The 26,549-nt window shown below is 35.9% G+C and overlaps 1 protein-coding gene across 1 annotated transcript; it reads left to right on the top strand.

Annotated features, from left to right (window-relative positions):
* The first annotated feature begins 364 nt into the window (after nt 1-364).
* On the top strand, nt 365-11,637 carry LMO3_2 (LIM domain only protein 3). Its single transcript, XM_051215821.1, has 4 exons — nt 365-437; nt 5,340-5,641; nt 8,320-8,445; nt 10,571-11,637. Exons 2-4 carry the CDS (start codon nt 5,376-5,378, stop codon nt 11,070-11,072), a joined length of 894 nt encoding a protein of 297 aa, XP_051066355.1. The 5' UTR covers nt 365-437; nt 5,340-5,375; the 3' UTR covers nt 11,073-11,637.
* Nucleotides 11,638-26,549: the final 14,912 nt, after the last annotated feature.

The raw sequence follows: 26,549 nt of genomic DNA, 5'->3' as shown, positions 1-26,549 counted from the left end.
TATATAACCTATACACATCAAGGACGAGAAGACTGATACTGACCTAATACTAACAAGGCTCGACCAAAAAGGAAGAACACGAGACTATTGATCATCAACACGATTTCGTTATCATATTTCGAACAGACGCAATTTAAATACGATGAAACCAGATTGCATATTGCTATAAAATAAAGAATAACAAGTACATGTGATCAACGCAATATCAGCTGAAAGTAGGCGAGACTGAATAATAGTTTGAGAGTAAATTAAGAATGAAAAATCATATAATAGTGGTTAATAGTTTAACCAAAACTTTATGATAAAAGACATATATATATATATATATATATATATATATATATACATATATAATCTAGTTATATGATAATTAAATAATTGAATTACTGAGTAAATAATGTTTCAACCATACTTTTTATGGAAATCATAGAAGTCAAGTAAGATTTAAAACATTCTGCCATAACAATAATATTTATAATAGTAAACGTATGTTTAGAAGATTTATGGAAATGTCCAAGGGAATGGTAAACAGTAATATGTTTTAAAAAGGTCACATAAAGATATACTGTGGTATCATCGATTTTAACTTGTGAATAGGATACAGACTAGGACGAAATAACTATTCCCTATTTCATGATTTTCAACTGTTCTCTAGCTGACTTAATTCTGTTATGAAAGAAAAAATTTTTTTAACTGTTGTACATATAATTCACATACAGACAGTCTAGAGCATTTATCTATAATAGATTTAGGAAATAGTTGAGAGTTTTAGAGATACTGTTCTGTCATTTGATTTATCATTCATCAAAATTATTAGTTCTATACATAAACGTATCTAACTACGACAGGAGTATAATTCGAACCAATAAATTCTTTTCGTTATATCATTGAATAAATAACTAGAAATTACTATGTTTAGTCATATTGGTAATTTTGTTAAATATTATTTGTCTCTAGTTCATTTTTGTTTTCGTCTATTTTTATTTTGTTTATTTTGTTTATTTTTTTTTTTTTTATTTTGTTGAGTTGCAACAACATAAAATTCTTTTTTTATTTATAACAATAAAATTTAAAAATAATAAACCATCCATCGATTTATCTAACAAATTTTTTACAATTAAATTAAAGAAAAAATTATTTAAAATAAATGATTATAGTGAGATAATAATAAGAAAGAAAAAATAAAAGAGAGAAAAAAATGAAGAGAAAAAAAATTAATTACATTTCCTTGTTATCTTCCTTTTAACATTCAACATTCATTCAATCATAAAACATTTAACTATCAAATGTATACATACATTTTAATATTAAGTTTTGTATGTATCTGTATATATTTAATGTGTAAATAGCCGTAAAAAAACAAAACATGTATTCTATAAACAAACAAGATGTATGTATACACACATAGCAACTAAATGTTCATGTATATCTATGAACAGACTAAATACTATTCACATTTGAGAAAATAATTGATGAGAATTATGTTTAAATTGACCAATCAACTATCAATATTAAGTATTTATATTCATTTTGTTTTAGTTTTTTTGTTCTCTATCCGTCAAAATCATTCATTTTGTCGTTATTTACTAAAACTGAGAAATGTCATTCGTAAATAGAGAATAATAATAATTGCTTTGAATTAACAGTTATATTATGATGTTATTCTTTCTAATATCTGCTACCTAAACCTGGAGTGTTATTCATTATTCAAAGATTTTAATCATGTAAATAATGTTTGTAAGAATATCAAGGGATTTCATCTAATAATTTGTAAGTTTAACTAATTTTGTACTCGTTTTTTCAATAAAATTTACTTTTAACTTACTGAATATTATAGTTAAACCATTAGAATTGTTAAGCCAAGGATTATCATTTATTAAACAATACCTAATTATAAAAATACGTATTATATTAAAAATATTTTGTTATAAAGTTAGACTTTAACTATATAATTTAATGAGAGTAGTATAAAGGGTACGTAAAATCATCTATAACAATTTACAACAGCAATTTTAGTAACATACATTCATTGTTCTATTGGTTTCATATTTTCTAAACTAGATGACAATCAATCGGGAATTCTTCATCATCAATAAGTGTTTAAAAAGAAATCAGTTATTAGCAAACATTTATAAGCGTCTAATACCTTGACATGCCAACACGGAATACTACCATTTATTATTTGTCATTAATAATGATTATATAATTCTACTATGAAAAACATTCTAAGACGACTTTTATGATGGTTTTGTTTCGGTAAATACATTACTTACATATTTATATCACATCAAGATAAGCTGAATACTATAAACTACTTCTGTGAGCTCCAACCAACTGACCATTTCCAGTAAATTTCTCTTGTTAAAACAATCATGTTTTCTGAACAACGGTAGTTAATTTCTTCTTTTATAATAATGTGACTAAACATTGATATTTAAATAATTAGTTAATTTATTATCGAATATTGCACTGAATGTTTCGATAAATTGAATGATCAATTATTCATTTTAGCGAGATAAGAAGTTAACAAGTGTTTTGGTTATTAACTTAATACATCTGAAGTACAAAATAAAACTAAGGTAAAACATTTTTAATTTATGTAGTATATATGTCATTTTTAACCTGCGTAGTTGAAGGATATTTGTAACCTTTGTCTAAATTTTAATTAACCTATGAACCAATCTTATCATCTTATTGTGTATATTCTCATGATTACCCAATTCTAATGTTATCCTACTTTCCAAGCAGATCTATCAATTAAACTAAATAAATAATCTTTTACATTATTTTGTAAACATCTAAATTATTCGTGCTTTAAATATTTTAAATTAGAGTACAATAGAACTCTGAGTACATTCGATAAACTTGATTTTATATGAACTATAAGACATATTGTGACATAGAAGAAAATAAACATCCATGAGTTAAGTAAAATATAGTTATTGAAACTTTTTTTACTTACTTACTCACTTCTGGTTAGCGTTTTTTAGCGAGTTAGTTTTCTACGGGATGAAGTCGCTAACCCAATGCTCAACCCTCCTCCTTTATCCGGACTTGGGACCGGAAGTAGCCCCAGGGAGGCTCCAAGCGGAGTTGAAACGTTATATTACAATAAACTGATTCAGTGAAATGATTAATTAATTAATTAATTATTTTGTAGATTTTTGTCCTTTAAAATTAATTTTACCCTTGAAGTTAGATCATTCAAGTGTTCAATTATCCTTTTTAATTACAAATATCAATAATATTCCCATTTTTAAAAAAAGTAAAACGAAATTACATTCGAAATTTTATTTTATTTCATAAGTTATTACCTAAAGTTTTCATTTTGATAAAACGAATAACTTCTTACTAGCATAGGGGGTGTGGAGATTATTAAGTTTTTGATTGAGATCATGAACCGATTGATGTTAGACCACCACAATTGAAAACCTGGAAGCACTGGACGGCCGTTTCGTCCTATTGTGGGACTCCTCAGCAGTGCGCAGTGTGACCAGTGGAGCTAATCCTTGTCGGGTAGAGACAGGTATCTACCTCAGTACAATGGAAGTTGGTCGCGCAATTTCGTGGATTGGTTGATGTTAGAAACTATCACCATTGGATGCCGGCTCAGTGGTCCAGTTGGCTAAGCGTTCGCACGCGAGACCGAGGGCCCTGGGTTCGAGTCCCGCGGGCGGGATCGTGGATGCGCACTGCTGAGGAGTCCCACAATAGGACGAAACGGCCGTCCAGTGCTTCCAGGTTTCCAATTGTGGTGGTCTAACATCAATCGGTTCATGATCTCGATTAATTTCTTCTTTAAAATATATATAAAAGATTATCATTTGTAATATCAAAACATGTTTTTATGCATAATTATCGATTGAACAGTAATAAACCAGTACATATGTTGAATGACGAACAGAATTAATCTCTAAAGGAACTGTTATTATATGTGGGACTTTGAGACATTATATACTTTGAAGAATTTGAGGTACATATGCACCATGGGTTGAAGATTTATTACAGATTCTTTACCTCTTAATAAATAAACACTGATTTTTCAATGCCTTTCACATTAAGGTATTTAAACTAACTGAATTAAAACATTTTAAAACTTAATTGACCAAAAAGTGCATATCCAACATTGCTTTACAGAGTAAATATGTTTTTAACTTCATATTGAACCAAGAAACTTTGGAGTACTGATTATAAGCTTAACGCAGACATGAAACCTAAAGTTCTTCTAGTTCTTTACTTTATTGTGGCATTGAGTGATGAAATCAGTAGTTATCTACATAAAACATGTCAATCACATTAGGATGAAAACAGGCCTCCATATAGTTGATGTAATATAACGCTACTTGTCACGGATTAGCGCTGAATAATATTCTTAATGTTCGAGTGAGAACTAGAAAAACGGTAAGTAATTGAATGCTGCTGTTCCAGTGGTTCAAACAATGCCCATATTAGTAAATAATTAACTTTCCAAAAAACTAATTCTAAAGTAGTTTTATCATATTACAAATAACGAAACTTAATATCATCAATGGAACATTACCCTTAAAGCATGGTCATTTCTTGATAAACAGTTTCAAGTATTTTAAGATGCAGAAAAAATAACAAAAGTTAGGCTACTTTAATATAAGTAATGATAATTTCACAAACGTGACTGTCTATAGCGGACTCTCAAAGAACTCACGTCTTAAAATGTGATAAATAAATTAAACAGAGTTTTTAAGTGTAGGTAATTTACGGTATTTCTAATATCAATGTACATTCGTTATTATGTGTGATAGATGTTAGGTATAATTGTTATGTATATCACTATAATGTCCGGCAATTTCGAACTATACAGAAGTTAACTAGTTCTAGTGAAAATAATCCTAAATGTTTTAGTACTAGTTAGCTGGATGTATCGGTATCCCGGAATTAATGTCCACTCCCGAACTCAAACCAAGTACCCTCGTCCTGGATTCCACTGCTAGACACCATCATTTCTGATTATAGTGTTAAACGTTTGTTCAGATTAACTGCAAGGCATTTTTTTATATAAAACTAAGTGATTAAGACTTAATATAAAAGAAAAAAACTGAAATGTGATTTCGCTTTTAGTTAATACCTTAAGTGTGTAGTGCACCATGTGACAACGTTGAAGAACCCTGGACACATTTTTCTTAAAATTCCAACTTTCATCTATACACTTAATGAAATATAAACTCATTGTATAATACGTCCCATAAAGTTAATCTGATTGTATAATTTTCAGTAAGTGGAATAGCTTGTATCAAATAACCACTCTTTTTTAAAAGCTTTTCACATATTTTTCCTTAAGCTTTTCTTCTTTTCCTTCTCAACAGTTCATTAAATTTAGATTACAACATTTATATGGTTTAATGTTAAACATAACTAGAAACAAAATCGTTGAAAACTTGAACAATTCAAACTCTATTATTATTAAAAGTAACTTTATAATGTCAGAGTTGAAATTTTGCTCAAAGTGTAAACAATGCATCAAAGAAAGTCATTACTTATTAGCTGATTGTCAATACTGGCATGAAGATTGTCTACGTTGTGTATGCTGTGATGCTAGATTAGCTGAATTAGATAAAATTTTCTACATTAAAGCTAGGATGTCATTATGTCGAAGAGATTATCTAAGGTAAGTAAGTAGTCAATGTATATTTTTAAGTATTTTAATAAAGTAAAATAACACTAGTTCATTAAGTAGGTATCATTACCAAGGTTTGACGTGATAATTTCTAATAAATTGAGCATTGGGTAGATTGTTATAAATAAATAATATATTTGTAATATCACATTGAATAGAAAAATTAGATTTTCTGACGTTTCGTGACTTAGTGTATTCCACTTCTTCAGAGAATAAATAAATAACCAAATCAAGATGATCTTACAAATTAAACTCTGTCCTTTCTCACCATAAATGTCATACATTTTTCATCCTTAACATTACACACTCTCATATATACAAATTTACATACATGTCGCTTATGAATCACCTTGACCGAAATGATGTGACATGGATTTATTCAGACCTGTTTTTGACTGATCACAGAAATATTCTTGTGTTGTTCCGTTGTACTATACAAACTTGAATTAATCTTGATTTGTTTATTTATTTATTCTCCGAAGAAGTGGCTTACACTTAGTCACGAAACGTCAGAAAATCTCATTTTTCTACTCATTGTGATATTACAAATATATCATTTATTTATAACTGGTTCAGTAAGTTAAAATACAAAATACTTGGCGTAATAATATCTGTTTAAATTGTGCTATGAATTTATCAGGACTTCAAAAATGACAGTGACCACTTTTGAATCACTCAACAATAGAGATTACGTTAGTCAGGAAGCATAATACTTTTCTACGTTCCAGATATTGAAAAACAACGAAAAGCATCAATCTTAAATGGAAATTATGATAGAGAGTATTTTTTAAATCATAACAGTACAAACCGATTGTACAAGACAAGATACCTCATTTGTTAAAATAACCATATAAATAGACATAATTTACCAAAACTGATTCCGCACTTCAGGTAGAAACTCATGTAGAAACCCATGTATAAATTATATTAGTTTCTATTTTTAAACGAAAGGCTACAAATGATCATACGAATATTTTATAAACTTCTATTAACCGATAGACTTGTTTCCCAATTTACAAAAATGTAAGTCTATCATGTCACCATTTTACTTCTCAGAAATTTTGCGTCAATTATAGTGTAAATTTTATTTCCAAAAATCGACCACCGAATCAGTAAATTTATTTGTTTTCGTAAAACTATCGGTCTCAAGCCCGGGTAAAGGAGGAAGTTTGGGTGTAAAGTCGGCAACCCCATCCCGTAGAAAACAATCTTGATGAAGAAACGCTAACCAGAATCCTCATAAAACTGAGTTCCATCCGGAATTTTAGTGGTCATCAACAGTAACAAGGCAGTCAATACATCAAATTTCCTAAAAATTCCAAGTCGCTTTATTTCATTCATCTAAATCTTATTGAAACTAGATTTTATGCGAATAAATGTCTACTTTCATGAGCTATTAAAATAGTTTCTCTTATTAGACAGAACAAGGAGGGAGGCATTTTACTTTTGACTATTTTTTCAGTATTCCTAGTGTTAAGATTCGAAGTAAGGTCGACTGAGGATTCCGTAAATACTAATTATTATCTACACATGACTAGACAAATTGGTGAGACTATAATTTATGGACAACCTTTGGATGACTCTAAAGTGACCTTGAGACGGCACACCTACTTATTAGGGTCGAAAGAGGGTTATAAATTAGTATGAGTAATTAGGATTCAGATTTAGAGTTAGAATTTAAGGTTACGAATTAAAGTAAGGGTTTTTATCACTAACCGATATCAGCTATACTCCTAAGATATTATTTAACGATATGAATGAATAGATTTCGCGCCAAAATCAAAACTCGCAATCCCTGATTTCGTTGATTCGTCCTTGAATTAAACTCTCACCGACAAATCAATTACATGATATGTGATATTACTTTGACACTGGTAATCTCTCATGAGAAAGAGTACACGAGACTTTCTAAAGAACTTTTGAGAAAATTGAATTACATGAACAAATATTACGGTACATATGGTATTATACAAGATGAAACAACAAATAAAAGCGAGTATTAACTATTAACCACATCGTAACATGATCATAATAAATCAAGGTGTGAAAGGTTACAGAAATAATTGTTGTTGTAGCAACATCAATAGGTCAGAATAATACTGATTGTAGTAAACCGTTAAATTTACGTATACCACTTTACGTATATCACATGAAGAGCACCAAGACAGAAAATAGCCCAAACATCAAAACGACAAAATGTTTTGCAATTTGTTATTTTCATGTAATATCATTTGTTTAACAGCTTGGAGCCTCTCAACGCCATTCCAATAAGCCATATTGCCAATCTGGTTTTCTCTTAAATCTTCAAACGGATGAAACTTTTGAGTAACATGTTCATTGTCCTAAAGATTGTTTCGTGCACAAATTAAGTACCCACCAAGTTTAAATTTAGTGGTATATACCTTTAGCTTCAACTATTTTGTGGTATAATATGGCTCATGATCGATGTTATTGATGAGTTAATACCACAATTTTAGCGTAACCAACTCCCTATGTTACAACATTTCACTAGACCCAAATATCTAGCCATTATATCTTGATTTTTAACAGCTTTTCAGTTGTTCTAGTTCTAGGTTCAAAAGTCTATTTTCAAATTCACACAATTTTGTTGATCATGTCAATATGAGAACAATTTTATTATTATTTTTCTTCTCAAAATTACATTTTAGATTGTATGGTAAAACGGGTGAATGTTCCATCTGTCAGAAACAAGTACAATCATATGAATTTGTTATGAAGATAAAAAATAGTGTTTATCATTTATCTTGTTTTTGTTGTCAATATTGTCAAATGAGGTAACTAATTAATTATTTATTTATTTATTTTTATTTATAATAATAGAAATAATATTTACATTATGAAAGGAAGTCAAAAGACATTTTTAAGAAATAAAACACTAGGAAAAAATTCTTTCATATACATACCGTCATAAATTACAGTGATATTTATCAGTGAACATGTAAAGTTTAGTTAGAGTACCTTTATATTTTGATCGATCAGAATGAAATCACTGTGAATTGATTAAACTATTCTAATTAATTTAATATAAATTTCTTAAACGGAGTAAAACTGTTTTTTTTTCAGACAAGTATTTCTGTGCACAAACTTCATTTTATATATGCTCATTGATATCAACAATCCAAGCATGTTCGGAATGCGATTCTACCCCTTGAAATGCAAAATGTTGCTTCAGGATTGGTTTGCATCGACACCTGAATTGATGATAGGGAGTGAAGTAATTGAGCGTGTCGACTGCTTCACTTATCTTGGGAGTTTCATCAGCCCTTGTGGTCTGGTGTGCGACGAAATCTCAGTACGGCTACAGAAGGCTCGACTAGCTTATGTCAACTTGCGTCATTTATGACGTACGTGAGGTATCCGTCTATCAACCAAAGGACGTGTTTACTGCGCAGCAGTTCGTTCTGTCCTATTATTCGATCATAGGTGTCTTCGAAACAATGCTCGTATATCTTGAGACCATCGAGTAAGTGACGCAGCTGTTAGGAACCGGGCACTAGGTAAGGATGGCAAATCAATTGATGAAGTAGTGAAAATTCATCAGTTGAGATTGCTGGGACACGTGTCACGCATGCCCAACCACCAACTGCGATGTTTCATGGCGTAGGAGTAGGATGGAAGAAAGCTAGGGGCGGCCAGACCAAAACATGGCACAAATCCATGAAGTCACTGACAAGTGAACTGAGCCATGTTGGTAAGTGTAGACTACCTGGTTGAGGACCGCGAGACGACAGCAACCGATGGTTATAGACCTTGAATGATGGCACCATCAACAGCTTACTGTAGATAGGACAAACCAGCTTCCAAATGGAGAAAGAAATTTGGAGAAGACGTTGGAAGTGAATAGGATGTACATTACGGAAATCACCATACTGCATTCTAAATAGGGATCCTGAAGGGAAACGGAAAAGTGGAAGGCCGAGGAACACACTACGTCGGGAATTGGAAGAACAGCAACTGGAAAAAAAACTCGAAAGGGCTGCCCAGGACGGGGTTGGATGGAGAGTGCTGGTGGGCGGCCTATGCTCCTCCATGAGGGGTGACAGGCGTAAGTAAGTAATAATAAGTTGGTTGTATATCACGTGACCCTACCTAAACGGATCTAATATGTAAGAGTTGATCATTGGCCCGATGATCCTGAATTCAACCCCTGACTGGATTGAGAGTGAGTACCGCTAGGGATCCTTGTGCTGGGACAGAACAGCCATTCTGTCTTCTCCGGCTTTCAACAGTCCTCAAATCAGATAATTCTTTGCCGACGACCTCCTACAGAATATAGCATTATTAACCATAAATGGCAGTAGATATGTTAGGTTACATGCAGAAATATGTTACGTGTGACGAGATTGCTCAACCATGTTTAATAACCTCTAACTAGCAAATAGAAAACAACTCTAACTTTAGAAGATTAATTAACGACAATAATTAATCAGGTAATACAGTAATAATGCTGGTAACAATTCATATAATCTCTAAGAAAAAAGTGAAAATTGCATTTTTACAAGGAAACGATTATATTTTTCCCTAAAAATGTCACTAATTACAGAGAAAGTGTGAAATGGATAATCAAATTCTTTTAAATAAAAGCTGGACTTAATTTGTTCAATACAACTCCCTACACTTAAGGTGTATTAACTATCCTAGTTCGTAAGATACTGTTCTGCTTTTCTAACTTCCTTAAGTATCTCGTAATTCATTTTTGTATTTGAATATTTTAAATTGGATAAACTGAGATCCCTTTATATACAAAATATACGCTTTTAAACAGTAACTATGCAACTGTCGATAGTCCTGTAAAATAAGATTTATTCCTCTTTTAATATAACTGCTGTCTCCATTGGATCATTTAAGTCAGCTAAAGAAGCAAATTTCATAACCATTTTATTCCATTTTAAAATGTAGGTTTTGCATTGGAGATCGTTTTTATCTACATGAAAACATTATTTTATGTGAACATGATTACATGGAATTATTTCCACACATTTCTACACGTGATATTGATCTGCCTCATCCAGAAAAAAGAAATATTATTTGTTATAAAGCTACTGCTAACTCGTGTTTTTGTTCAAATGAAATACTTTCAAGACAAAATTGCACTGATGTTGGAGATGATGAAGATTATGATGATGAAAATAACCAAAAATATCAAATGAATCTCAACTATTCACAATGTATTGCTTCATATATTCAACTATTTACAAAGTGTAAAACACGCATTACTGCTGAACAAAGTTCTTGTGACAATAAATTAATTAGGAATACAGATAACAGATTATGTTCTTTATTAAATCCATTTGATTTAAACTTTCATGATTCCACAACAATATTAGATGACCGTTCAAGTGGTTATGGTTCACCCAGTTCACCGGGAATAGCTTCCATGATAAGATTTGAATTTCAATGAGAGATATTCTAATAGTATTCAGTCTTCTAATAGACCGATATGTTGACAGTTGTTGAACATTTACTTGGGATATGTTTAAACAAATCAAAATTTTCAGGAAATAAATGAAAATATGGAAGCGTTTATGATTCTTTAGATATAACTAATTAAACAAAAAAAGCAAATGGATATTAAAACAATTTCTTCTTAAACTACCATATTAGAGAACTAAATGATCTAAAGAAGAACAGATCGTATTATCAAATGCATTGTACATTAAGTACTATATATCATAAATAAATTATTTATCCCAACATACTTTTAATGTTTCCTAAAATCATAATTTGTGTAAAAATTATTATTAAAAATCAAACCTTTCAATCAAAATATCAAGAGTTATTCTTCCATTGTTCAAGCGTACATCATACAACAAGTCAACTTTTGGCCTGAATAAAGTATGACTATTTAGCTTGTGGAATTAAAGAAGTAATCAGTCTCGTCAGTAATTATTCTACTGTATCATTAATGGTACTAAAGAGAAAGGATATCTTTTCTTTTATGTGTATCTAGATCCGATTAAAGCGATTTGAGATTGACATGTGTTACTAAGGTGAAAACCATAACTGAAAAATGAAATAATCAGCAAATAAATGTTCCGAAATATTTTTACAAGTTAATTTTACATCCTGTAATTACAGTATTGAATAAACAAAACGTCAAATTTTCGAGTTACGTTCATAAGTTCACAGCAGAATGTAGAAATTTCAAAATTTAACCAAACGTTTACCGAAAAAAAATTGATAACCTGGAAGCAAACACAGTGATGAAGATTTTTTTACCAGAAATCTATCCAATGTTCGTAAAAAATCTATATTTTCAAAATACAGCCGTGTTCGTTGTCTACCCACTTAATTGTGAAAGAGCGATCTTGAATAAAGAAGGCTTCATGAGTTTTGAAAAACTCTTTAATAGTATTACAAAATGATCCACAAGTATTTCTTTGAAGAGTTAATTCGAGAAGGAATACTTAACCTTCATATTTAGATCTTCTTTTATAAAATAGAAAGTGACCCACAAAATCGGAATCTTACGATCACTTACAAATTCTCAGAGTTGCGTTCATCCTTATTTAATTTAACATACAGGGTACATAAGTGTATTATTTTTTGGACAAGATGAGTCAGTTTGTAGATAATTTATTATCTTATTTTTCCCGTCACTATTAATAACAGAAACACTATGTGCAATTTTAACAGACAGTCTGAATTGATATGAATCTTGTGACTATCGGTGGTTGATCACAAGTACGAATATGATTCCAGTGCTTAAATGAAGGCTTCAATAACAACTTTTTAGAACTCAAAAAAGACAGGAATTATTGTGAGATAGCCGCTGTACACTTGACATGGATAGCTTAGTCGACTGAAGGGAATGAAAGTCTGGCAAGTAAATAGAAAATCAACCTTGGGAGCGTTGAATATGCCAAACGTATCGACTGTTAGCTAGAAGAATACGCAATAATTAGCTTCTCAAAACACCTTGAAACATTGACGGATTGTTTAGAAAAAAGACAGTGTAGTGTATGCTAATTATGTCTGTTGACATAATTAGTATGCAACACCAGTCGGAAGTGGAAAACCTGGCAGCAGAGGGCTAAGAAGATCAAGTTGAAGAGAATAGAACGAAAAATGGAAAGGAATTGTGGACTGGAAGAATCATACAAAAACGTGAAGGACAAATGGTGGAAATTCGCAAATGTAGTAGTCAGTGTATTGTTCTTATATTTTACGAAGATGTTCTAGAATTTTGCCTCCACCTCAGTGTTTGTTCGTTACAATAGAATGGAGAATGAATAATGTTCTTACGTCATAACGTACTCCTATTGGTAAACTTTCTCCCATTCTCTTTTATTACTTTTATAGTAATTATAATCTTACTCCTCTAGAGTTTCTAATTAAATACACAAAATCTTATATTACGCTTACTTAAATGAATTGACTTTGAAGAATCACCTTATCTTCACCACGTATTTATGACCCTCGAACTGATATTGGACTGCCCTTATCTGATATAAATGAAGACTTTCATTGCATAATCCTTAACTACCACTGCATAAATTCTTATCCTGCCATCAAATCTTACTACTATAATGATTTATTTTAAATCCGTTAAGTAATACATGTATTACCGTTTATTCTTATTCTGTTTCACGTACATACTTATTAAATTATCGACACGTTTCATTTTTAATCCCTTTCTTATTTTTTAAAGTCAACTTAGTATTCTTCTAATTACTACAAAACCTGCTTAAATATGATGAATACCATGTAAACGTTATTGAAACTTGTGTATAACTGCGTTTACGAGGAAACCTGAAACGGTTTTCTCTCAACACTTATGTTGAAATTAGCTGTTTGTGAATAATAATAATAATAATAATAATAATAATAATAATAATAATAATAATAATAATAATAATAGTAAACTTATACACCCCACAAGATGTAAGTACCACATATAAATTCAGTTATTAGTTAAACTACTAAATTTTAAATTAACAGTATATTTAGTGTCACACTCGATTCGTGGTATAGAAAGTACGAAGACCTGTTCCGAGGTGACCCTAGTAAAATCAACGATACTGTATAATCCAATCTCTGTATTAGTTTCATTCTTCCGACTTCAATAATTAATAACCCCCAGGGGGCTGATAATATATCTTCTTCCTTCCATAAAAATAGACATCCCACGTATTTTTATTTTAGTGCCAAAAATGGTCAATAGATCCAACGTACATACATATTCCCCGGAGTCAACAAAAACTACACATATTACTCATCATTAAGTTAGCTATAAGATATGTCTAATTATAGGACAGCTGATATCACTTCAGTCATTTCATGGATTGCGAATTTTCCCGATTACACCTTACTTCCTCTAATCGACACGAGCCTTTGAAATCATGCTCAAACTGGACTTTAGATTTTGGAGCACATAATTAATCATAGATACAAGGGCTGTATTAATTTTTTGTTATATCTTAAATTACGAAAGGATTTCAGTTTGTCTTCACACAGACAGTTGTTTTATCTTTTAAATTCTACAGTATAGAAGTGCCTTTACCCTGCTGACTTGACCTCAGCTTTAACCATATGTTGAAAGTATCAGAAAATAAGTCCACCCATTACCAGTTGTGAAGTAAGCCCAAAACTTTTATAATATGATGTGGTTATGCATGTGTCACTGCTAAATCAGGAAGGGTTTTTTATGTATGCTGAAAACTTCGAAGTTGTATATTTTTTTCTTTCTTGGAGATGAAAAATGGCACTGTAAACAATTTTGGGCATCCTGTAATTCAGTCGCACAACGAATGTTACAACAAAAAACAATTGTCAATAATCTTTTCATGTGCTAGTGAAATGTTTGCATTGCTATATAATCACTGGACACGATGAAAACCAGAGGTCGTAAAACAAATAGTTGGTGAAGTTCTATAAACTGTCTGGGAAACATCAGGAAGCTTGATGGAACATATATATCAGGCCCGAAAAATGCGAAACTGTAATTTGTTGATGAACTAACCGAATTTAAGAAAGCGGGTCTCAGATTGCAGCGCGAAACCCATCCATCCACATGACTAAGTAGGATTCTGGAGTTATAGCTTACATCACTTCGTGAAGGAAACCATGATTCCAATTCTTATCCCTAACTTATAAATCTAAATCCTCATTTTTATCTTTCTTATTAATTTATAACCCTCAATAGATCACAGTAGGTTGGTGAATTTCCTCAAGGTTATTCTGACATCGCTCAAAGGTCAACCGTAAGTTATAATCCTATCGCTCTAGTTAATCAACCAGATTTGCAATAGCACCCCACGATGTTTGCGTGAAATCAAAGGCCTAGTGAATGGTGACTTTTTCTCACTAAGCCTATTTGAAAAATCACCTTTTTAATGTGCTGAAGCACGTTGGATTATATATATATATAACCTCAAAATAGTAATTACAGAATTCACGCCAGTTTACAGTCATGATCAGTTTGATATAAATAGTAACATTAAATGTAAGGAACAAGCATATGACATAAGATTGTTTTAAGTTCATTAGTTCAAAAATTGTTTAGGTAGTACATTTATGACGCATTATAGCAATGCAATGCATAGGCCAGTAACTTTTAATTCTACTTAAGTTGTAGCGGTAAATAATTGTAACTGTGAGTCTGTTCCTTTTTGGGATTTTTTATATATCATTGCCTTATTTTTTATTTTTTTTTGAACATTGTGATTTTTTTTCGTGTTTTTTCTTGGATATATATATTTTTTCCCCTCGTTCATTATCGTACTTCATACTTCATCATGACTGAACAGACACCTAAAGTACTCAAGCTTAAGACTTTGTCCCCACCTTCGTTTCAACTGATGCCTTTCTGGCCCGACAACATCGAAGCCTGGTTTTGCTACGCAGAAGCCGACTTCTCCGAGCACGGCGTGATCGACACACGTGCACAATTCCTCGCAGTAGTCAAGGCACTACCGCGCGAATTCAACAGGTACGTAACACCTAGTATGTTTACTAGTGATGTTTCCGATCCTTACGAAATCTTAAAACGCTCGATTCTTAAACGAGGAGATCTAACCGATCGACAAAGGTTAGATCAACTCTTCAATAACATCGACCTGCAACACGGTTCTGCGACAGACATGTTGCAACGGATGAGAGAGGTTATAGGCCTAAGAACTTTCGACGAAGGTCTATTCAAACAACTCTTCTTGTCAAGACTTCCCCAACAGGTGCAAGCAGTTCTGGTCTCGTTCCAGAACAACGGCTTAGACGAGCTAGCTGCATCTGCCGACCGCATTCTAGAAATTACGAAACCTTCTACTACCGAGGTATTTTCAGTCAAAGAAAGGCCTCACACGACTCAGAATGATATAACCGACTTATGTCACACACTCACGCGTTATCTTAGTCTTCGTACCGACCGTAAGAGATCGCGCACACCACGTAGAAGCATTTCTCGTAAGCGATCCGTCTCTAGACCACGAGAGACAGATAACCCCGACTGGTGCTGGTATCATAACCAGTATGGAAAGCTTTCCAGAAATTGCAGAAAACCCTGCAATTTTCCCAACACGAAACCGACTGATTCGAAAAACGATTCGGGAAACTTCCAAGCCGGCACGCGTTAACGGCAACCGTAGCCGGCGAACAAAGCCGTCTGTTATTCGTCACAGATGTGACAACGAGAGTTCGCTACCTCGTCGACACTGGCGCAGAAGTTAGCGTCCTCCCAGCAAATCCTAACGACCGGCTTCACGAATCGACCCTAAACTTACAGGCGGCAAACGGAAAACCGATCGCTACGTATGGCAAAAGGTACGTTTACCTTAACGTGGGTTTACGCAAACCCATTCACTGGATTTTCGTTGTTGCAGATGTTTCTATGCCAATCATTGGTATGGACCTTCTACAACACCACAATCTGATCATCGATACGCGCAAACGGAGGCTAGTAGACGGGAACACTAATTTGTCCGTTTGCGTAACTTCTTTTACTGGTTGTAGAGTATCCCCAGTCACAGTTAAACATATGATAGACCCACTCTATCAACCACTACTCGATAAGTACCCTGGGATACAACAAACTCAACCGAAACTACCGTGTGTAACCAGCAACGTTACACATCACATCACGACTACAGGACCACCTGTATTCTCTAAAGCACGACGACTAGCTCCTGAAAAGCTAAGGTTAGCGAAAAACGAATTCGATCACATGATGGACTTAGGAATCATACGACCGTCAAGTAGCCCATATGCATCTCCGTTGCACATGGTCCCTAAAAGGACAGCAACGATTGGCGTCCAACTGGTGACTATCGGCGATTGAACGCGAAAACCATTCCCGATCGTTACCCGTTGCCTCACATTCACGATTTGACAGCTACCTTGAAAGGTACAACTGTCTTTTCGAAAATCGACTTGGTTAAAGCGTATAACCAAATCCCTATGGCTACTGACGACATACCGAAAACAGCTATCATAACTCCTTTCGGACTCTATGAATTTTTGCGAATGCCTTTCGGTCTAAGGAATGCTGCTCAAACATTCCAAAGATTCATAGACGACGTTTTCGAGGTCTCAACTTCGTACACGCGTATGTTGATGACTGTCTAATCGCAAGTCCGGACAGAGAAACACATCTCAAGCATCTGGATCTTGTTTTCGAACGACTTCAAAAACATGGCATTACTGTAAACGTTCAGAAATGCCAATTCGGAACCGACTCGTTAGACTTTCTGGGACACACTATCGATGCTCAAGGCATTCGACCTCTTAGGACCAAAGTGGCGGCCATTCTGGATTACCCAGAACCGACCACCGTCAAGCAATTACGCACGTTCAACGGCGTGGTAAGTTTCTATAGACGTTTCATACCCAAATGCGCATTACTTATGAAACCTCTGACCGACCAACTTCGTGGAAATGCGAAATCCATTAATTTGGACGACACCGCACGAAAAGCATTCTCCACAGTTAAGGAACTGATTGCTAAAGCAACAATGCTCGCACATCAGGACACCCGAGCACCCATTAGCATCGCAGTAGACGCATACGACTCGGCAATCGGAGGAGTCTTACAACAATGGGTTAACAACTCCTGGCAACCCTTGGCATTTTCTCTAGAAGGTTGCTAGACACCGAATCTAGGTACAGCACATTCGGTAGGGAACTCCTAGCTATGTATTGTGCTGTACGGCATTTCCAACACTATATCGAAGGCCGTGAATTCACTCTTTTCACGGACCATAAACCGCTCACTTTCTCGTTAAGCTCTCCTTCTGACAAGTACTCTCCTCGTGAGTCTCGACAACTGGACTACATTTCGCAGTTTACTTCAGATATTCAACACATCTCTGGAGCAAACAATGTAGTTGCAGACGCTTTATCTCGTATAACTTCCTTGAACAGTTTCCAAGGAATCGACCTTCTTAAACTCGCCGAGCTTCAAAAAGAAGACAGTGATCTTCAGCACGAGTTATCGTCCACAACACTTAAACTACGCATCAAACAGATGGGAACAGGTAAAGAAACCTTACTTTGTGACACATCTACAGGTAGGGATCGCCCAATCGTGCCGAAACATTATCGACGCAATGTCTTCAACACATTGCACAAACTTTCGCATCCAGGTGTTCGTGCAACCATCAAGCTTATAGCAGAAAGGTTTTGCTGGCCTGGAATGAATAAAGACGTGAGTGAGTGAGCACGCTCCTGTGTAAGCTGCCAAAAATCTAAGGTTATCAGACACAATAAATGTCCCTTAAGCTCGTTTAAAACTCCCGATGCCCGTTTCGACCATGTTCATCTGGATTTGGTAGGACCTTTACCAGATTCAAATGGATACTCTTATCTCTTAACCTGCGTTGACCGTTTCACTCGATGGCCAGAAGCAGTACCTATTAAGGACATCACTGCTGAAACAAGGGCCCGCACCTTCGTCGAACGATGGGTAGCAAACTTCGGTTGCCCTTCAACCATCACTACAGACCGCGGACGTCAGTTTGAATCTGATCTTTTCCGTCGTCTGACCACACTTTTAGGAATCACTCGCTTCCGAACGACCGCCTACCATCCACAAGCAAACGGGTTGGTAGAACGTTTTCACCGACAACTGAAAGCTTCGCTATCAGCTGCAAACGTTTCACAGTGGACCGACGCTCTTCCACTCGTCTTACTAGGTATCCGCAATGCAGTGAAAGCTGACATTGGATACACTGCGTCTCAACTCGTTTATGGAACGACACTTCGACTTCCAGGAGAATTCGTGGATCCTTCGTCCTGTTCAATGAACATGGATCTAACCTCCTACACGAACAGGCTTACAAACGCAATGCGTTCAGTTAAACCTGCTTCCACTCGACCTCAATCAACTGATGTTTTCGTTCAACCTGGCTTACGATATAGTACACACGTTTTCATTCGTCGAGACTCGCATCGACGACCATTCGAATCAGCATACGAAGGACCCTTCAAAGTTCTTCAACGTGAATCTAAGTACTATATAGTCGATAAGAACGGAACAAACGATAGCATCAGCATCGATCGCTTAAAAGCAGCGTATTTAGAAGGAAATCCTATCCACGTCGATTTTCCTTCGGTACAATCGAACGACACGACTCCGACACTTACAATACCTCATCCGACAACCAACACACACGATGATACTTCGACAGTATCCGAAAATAAACTTAAAACGACGCGTTCTGGAAGAAGGGTGAGATTTCCAGAACATTTAAACGACTATTGCACGTAAGGCACTTCTCGAAATTTTATATTTTTTTTTAAAAAAAAAACAATTTTAATATGCTTATATATTTTTATTTCTATCTAAAAAAAACAAAACAAAAAAAACAATTTTTTTTAACGCTATTACGTGTTCATGAGTTTATTTTCCTTTTTTTTTCCGCCGACATTGTGCTTTTACGCACATACGAGTGTATTTTCGACATGCACTTACATTTTCTTTTTCTTTTCCAGGACGGCTGGAAAAGAACGATGACGTTTATGAGGATCCGAAATTTTCATTGTACATTTTCTTTTTTTACTATGTTGTACCTCCGTCCCATATAGTAAGGAAAGATGACCAGACGCTGCTAAATTTAGTAAGCTATCAGAAGAGTGTTTACCAACGACAAACTCGTTGGGTTTAAACTTCTGGCTGGCCACGTCTTAGGGTCGTCACTGCCCCACTAGGGGGGGAGTGATCTGTAGCGGTAAATAAATCCCCAAAATAAATAGCACTAAGTTTTCGACATTGGATGCTGACCATATGTTTTAGTGGACTCATCTAGCTGAAGGCGCTCGGTCAGGCATCTGCACCAGATCACGTGTGGTAACGCCGTGCTCAACATCAACCGCAATCGCTAGCCAGATTAGATCAGAGAATTCCGATATATTGGTCATCGCCAAATATACTCTTCCGATCTCCTCGACTCTGTCTTTTGATTTCTCTTGGTGGGAACGAAATATATTAGGTGTTACTGGTAGAAGCGTTGTCAAACACTGAATACCTGTGACATCATCAAAGTGGACATCCTGTTGATTTATGAACGGTGCATTTAAGGTCATTTCTTGTACATTATATGATTCGAGGCATAGATGCGAGTGTTTGTGTTATTATTAATTATCACACACCTTAACCTCGCCTCCTTTGTAAGATCCATTTTGGATGTTTTGTGTGTAAAAATCCCTCTATGTTTACACTTGCAGTTTGTTCCTATTGATTCTTTTAGTTGTACATTGTTAGTCTTCTTGATTCCATTTGAGCTGGTAATATTTGTATTTTATCATAGTTTTTATTTTTTTTACGCCTTTACTAAGTTTCTGTGTTTCTTCCTGAACTGCATTTATGTTGTTTTACTTGGTACTTAGTCTTGGCGGCAGCTATATTGGTTTGTTTCCCTTTTGACCGTCTTGCTTGTACTGACTGAAATTATGCATTTTTGATTGTGAATTGAAGCACTCTTCCAGAATTGAAAACACTCTGTGTTATAAAGCAACCAAATGTTACCTTCTGAACGAATCTGTGCGTGGTCTATCCAGACAGAATAAAACAGCATTTGTTTGTTGCGATTGGTAATTTTCTCGCATCCTTTGTCAACTTCCTTTTTTTTGTAATTTAGATTTGATTAATTGAACAATTATTGGTTGGATAGCTGGGTGGTCATATTTGTCTAGGTAATAATGTACATTTAAATTTATAATGAATTTTAGAACCGTCATTTTACCCACTTACTTTGTTTTGGTTTCAACCGGGCAAGGGCGCGTATCTAACCCACCTAAACAGCTATTCTTCAGTCCAAACCTTAGTTTGGATCTTACATCCTTAACCTAACCAAAAAAGCAAATAAGTGCAACAATAATAAGGTAAATGTATGCAAACAAACACCACATCTCTTGTTGTTTTGGATACTAGGTCGAGTTGGTTGAGCCAGAAACCGTAGTCACCGTCATCTGGGTGGCTGGTAGCTCACAAAAAGCTCGAAAATCACTGGTTAAGGCAATACCGAAAATATCCATATGAGATTCAAGTAAACTCATTAAACCGGAAAGTCACGTACTCCTTCATCATAACACAGCACTCCCACAACTTTTCTGGGCGCGATACTTATCAGCAGCTTTAACTGCCAGATCTGACACTAAGTGTAGCTGCGGTATTGACCACTCTACAAAATAATCTATAATACTTAGGAAGTCTCATGGGCTGATACATAAGCCATTATAAAGCCATGAATAGTCAACAACTTTGACTTGTTAAAACGAGTGACGTGGGTTGATTCAGATCGAAATTCTATTAGCTCTCATACGTGGATCGTTGTTGGACCTGTTGTTTATCGACATTCCATTGACTAGTAATTGCTGACCGGCTGCGGTTAAATCAGGAGACAGTGGAGAACATATCAATCAAGAGTAACTATGCTACTTATTATCTTCGTTGATATGTACAGAGCCTCCTGTAAATTTGAGTTCTTAAAGACGGCAAGTGATTACGGTTCATGATTGTCATCAACAAAACTGTACTGCGTACAAGCACTGGTTCATTCTGGCACCAGCAGTTAGAGTATACGTTTGCAGATATTGTTCTAAGTGTTGACTGTCAGTGTATCAGCCACGACATACAGCAACATAAAGCAACTACAAGTGATCATGCCACCTCTGGTGCCAAATCAGCATCACCTCTACCCTCAGATGATTTTTCTGATTTCTGTGCAAGAGAGTGATCTAACATCACCGAGAGGCTTGAATTATGGAAGTCGTCTATATTATTATTAAATCGCATTGCTTCAGTATCATCTAAGGCATAATGTATTTTCACCATTCTCCTACCTGATGCTATCAAAATTACCAGGAGAATCGTCAAGCACTCTAGAGAAATAGAGGCTTTCGGTTATTTATGTAAAGTGAAATAGAATTGAAAACGTAATCGAACATTATAAGGCACAACAATGCTCTTCAGTGTTTTTACAGGAACCGATAATTCCACCAGATATTTACACTCACATAAGTTATCATCGATACATTCAGTCCAACATAATTTGGTTGATATTTCGAAAAAAGTTGCATCATGGAATTCTGGGCATACATCCATCCCACTTTAGACGAAAAGAGCTCTTAAAACGATAAGACCTTTGGCTGTTTACATTTCCTCTGTTTTCCCTTAATTCACATCGGAAGCAAGTACATTTGAACTTTAAAGATCATCCGAAATCGATAACTTCAGATCAAGTTAATTTAATTCGTCACAATTACTTTTCTCATTTTTATACTAAATAGCCTATATTACTTGTTGCTCTAGTTGTTAGAGAATGCACTGGCCTCCTGACTTCCAAACAATCTCGGCTTTCACCATGAGGAATGATAATTGTTCTGAAAGAGGATCCTTCAATTGTGAGTGCAGTTTCCTTAGCGTTTTCTTAGCAAGTTTGCTTTTCTATGGGATGAGATGGCTGATATCAGCCCAATGCTCCTGCTTTACCTGGGCTTTGGACCGGCAGTAACCCTGGAAGAGGTACAGGCATTGAAGCCAACCAGGAGGAGGAAATGTGGTTTTGCTAACGTCTTTGTGGGCCAGGAGAAGAGGCACTAGTTAGGGCGGCCCGGCGCAAAAGAATAACGTCGAGTATGGTGTTCTGGAAAGGTGGCTTGGCTGCAGTAGTTGAAGTCAGTGGAGAGAAGCAGTGGAACGCGTGGCTACTGTGAGGACATCGCATGTTGATGGCACGGCTGGTCCACATTGCTACAGACGTCAGCACGTGGGTGAGCCAAGCATTTTGACGGGGAGCGTGGTACAGACTGCAAAAAAGGAAGTGGTATGGTGCGCAGAACAACTGCCACTTATGTCGACAGACATTAGTATTATGTGACACCAGTCAGAAGTGGTATGTCTGGCAGCAAAAGGTTGTGAAGATCAAATCGAAGAGGACGGGAGGAGAAAGTACTCGTGTTATTGATGCAGGAACGATTACGTTTAAGACAATTATTGGAGGATTTGCAAATGAAGTATTTAGCATATGGTTTGCACATTTTACGAAAGAACTCCGTAACTTTGGTTGTCCCCACCTGAGTGTCCACTCGTTACATTTGTTTTTCCGGAAACATAAGTTACAGAGAGTGGACCTCAGTTCACATTGAAATCTTGAATTTCTGTCCAAATAACGCAATTACTCATACTCGGCCACCGTCCACCATCCACAATCAAACCGCCAACCTGAGCGTCTTATCGATGACTTCGAGGCGGTTCTCTCCAGTCACAAGGGGAGGGCATAATGGACGAGGTCATTCAGGATTTTCTGAGAGCATACAGAATAATACCGAACCCAGCCTTCGTAGAAAAATGTAGAAAGAGCAGGGGCTATCAACTCGGAAAACGCTGTGTAGATAGGTTGCTTGTCCATTCACACAAGGCTTATACAGATAAACAGGACGGAGAAGCTCACGTGTTTCGAACTGAAAGCATAAACTGATTATGAGTGAACGCCGCGAGTTTACTGGATAAAATGGACGAGCTGCGTGAACTCAGCAATGCTAATAATCCTCAACTGATAGGAATATCTGAAACATTGATATCTTCTCAACGTACGGACTAGGAGCTAACAACACCCGGGATGTCTTTGTTTGTCGAAGACAGAAAAACAGTAATGAAAGGTGGAGTAGCCTTATGCCTGCGATCTTGCTTAGAAGAACATCAAGTGCACAACCAAGACTTCATCAATTTTGATGAATCCTCATGGTGCTTAGTAAGACTGTCTACCACCGCGAAGCCCATTGCTAACATCGAAGACGACAATCGTATGCTGGAAGGACAATCCCGCTCTACTCATCTCCGATTCGCTCATATCCTGATTCTAGGTGACTTCAATCTTCCCAAAGTCATTTTCCGCGGAACATATTGGAACGCATATTGGAGGCGAAAAACCTACTGAGGCTCGGTTCTTTAACCTCATTGAGGATCAGTGATTATTCGAAAATGTGAAGTCGGTAACTTCTTGGGGAAACAGTAAGATGCCGTGGCTCTTAGACTGGGCATTTACAAACGAAGAATTCTTAATTGACAACCAATCAATGCTGGTTTCCCTAGGGAAGAGTGATCACACCGTCACGGCCTTTAGTTTTATCAGCAAAACTGGGCTAAGACATCCTACCAACAACAGGCGCTGAAATTTCAAAAGGTTGAGTGTATCAGCTTTACACGACAATCTACAGCAGGTGGATTGAGAAGTTTACCCTCAACTTGATGTGGATGCTCATTGGGATTTCTGACTGCACACACTCTTATGTGTAACAAGGCAGTCTGCTTCTAAGATGATCGCCAAGACCAACAAGTAACTTACAGTCATTAAGAACCCCACTCTTCGTTTGCTAAGCCATATAAGACACTGCTGTGTGGAATACGAACGAACTGGTAACAACGGCTCATACAAGCAATACAATCACTGAGAACATATGCACAAAGGCAATAAGAGATGACAAGCTTTAGTATCAGATAAAGCTCATAGATAAATTTGCCTCCAATCATAAAAGCTCATTCCCTTATGCACTTTCTCTTAGACAAGCCAAAACTGGAGTTTCCCAACTGCTAGGTCCTAATGACCCGACCAATAACCTTTTGGCTGAATGATACTCTCGGACATTTCAACCGACCCTCATTAACTATATGATGAAAGCTTCATCTGCAACTGCACAGGACTTTCCTAAGTGAACCTGAACGTTGACTTGGTGTACCGCAAAATGCAGCACCTAAGAAAAGACACTTCTTCTGGTCCAGATATGATTCATTCTGCTATGCTGGGGGAAGCAGCTTCAGTCCAGGCAACACCACTTATCGTGGTGTTTTCACACTGAAGCTGGCTCACACCACACCAATTTCCAAAGGAGGTCGATGCAGAGAACCTTCAAGCTACCGACCAGTGGCTCTTCTCTCTATATCTTCAAAAATTATGGAGTCCTTGATATACGATGGTTTACACGACTATTTATCATTCCTGAACTTCCTTTCACCCCAACTCCACGGTTTTTACAAGAGTCACTCTTTTATAACCAACCTGCTGACTGTAGTGGACAGATGGACAACCATCTTTGATGGCAAGTGGAAGGTTGACGTCATTTGCCTTGACTTATCAGAAGCTTTTGATAGGGTCAACAAGCTCAAACGATTGGGTACTAAATCACCTCTAATTTACTGGCTTATTGCATATCTAAAAAATTGACATTTTAAGGTCAGGTTTAACTTCACTTTCTCTCACTTTCTCTTACGTTAACTGTGACAAAAGTGCCTTTCAAACAAACTTTGCACTGGTAACACTGAAGAGCATTTTTGGCCAGTTTGACAGAAGAACGTTACATATAATCTTCAAAAGTTTTATTCGGCCTCATTTAGAATACGGAAACATAGTACTCCCTCTCTCACTCCAAAAGGATAGTGACACTCCTGAGCGTATCCAACGATGAGCCACGAAATCAGTTCGGGGACTCAAATTCAAACCTTCTGAAGAGCACCTCCAATCGCTAAACATATACCCATTAGAGTATAGGCATTTTAGAGGTGACCTTCTAGTGGCTTGCAGTATCCTTAACACTTCTGGACATCCCCTTAAACATCTACATAAGTTTAGCTCCAAGACAAACCTAAGGAGCAGTACGCAGAAACTAGAGACACAACACAGAAGAAAGGATGGTAGACACAACTTCTACTCCTTAAGAGTAGTCAAGTGCTGGAATTCGCTGACAGATGAGTTAGTTCAAGAGACTTCCCAGGAGTCCTTTAAGAGGAAACTTGACCTATTTTTAAAGACCAAGGATAATATCTTACTATGGTTTGCCATTTTTTCGTCTTTTACCGTTAATGTTCCTAGGTTCTGGCCTTGAGGCATTGGTGACCCATTGTAAGTATATGCAGAAGACCTTCAAGCGAACTCCTCTTCTATTCTGTCCAAAAGCATTTGAACCTAATAATGTCTCCTATGCTGAATCAGTGTTCGGACACATGATAGCTCTCGACGACAGGTTCCAAGACTTACAAGATCTACTCGAAGAAGAGGAAACTACTGTGAAGAAAAATTCGAAAGGGGTCAAAAATGCATTTACTTCAACGTGTCAGGAGGTTCTGGAACAAAAGAAGCATCATCATAAGGAATGGATCTCTATCGAAGCGTCGGACAAGATTAAGAAAGGAAGAACAAGAAGAGAGCAATTAACAACAGCCGAACACGAGCAGAGAAAGTCAAAGCACAAGCTAAGTACACAGAAGCAAACAAGCAAGTGAACAGGAGCACTAGAGCCGATAAACAGAACTACGTGGGAGACCTAGAGACGACAGCGAATAAAGCTGCAAGAGAAGAAGATATGAAACAACTACGAAACACAACTGGGAAACTGACAGGGAAATATAGTAGACCAGAGAGGCTGGTCAAGGACAAATAATTCAAGTCAATCA

Source organism: Schistosoma haematobium, chromosome 4 (assembly GCF_000699445.3).
Source record: "Schistosoma haematobium chromosome 4, whole genome shotgun sequence".
Lineage (NCBI taxonomy): Eukaryota > Metazoa > Platyhelminthes > Trematoda > Strigeidida > Schistosomatidae > Schistosoma > Schistosoma haematobium.
The sequence above is the reverse complement of the archived record's forward strand: the minus strand, read 5'-3'. Positions and strand labels throughout refer to the sequence as shown.

Coding starts and splice junctions, on each gene's coding strand:
- LMO3_2 (XM_051215821.1), top strand. CDS start 5,376: ATGTTAAACATAACTAGAAACAAAATCGTTGAAAACTTGAACAATTCA. Junction 5,642..8,319: donor TGTCGAAGAGATTATCTAAG/GTAAGTAAGTAG, acceptor ATTACATTTTAG/ATTGTATGGTAAAACGGGTG. Junction 8,446..10,570: donor TGTCAATATTGTCAAATGAG/GTAACTAATTAA, acceptor TTTAAAATGTAG/GTTTTGCATTGGAGATCGTT.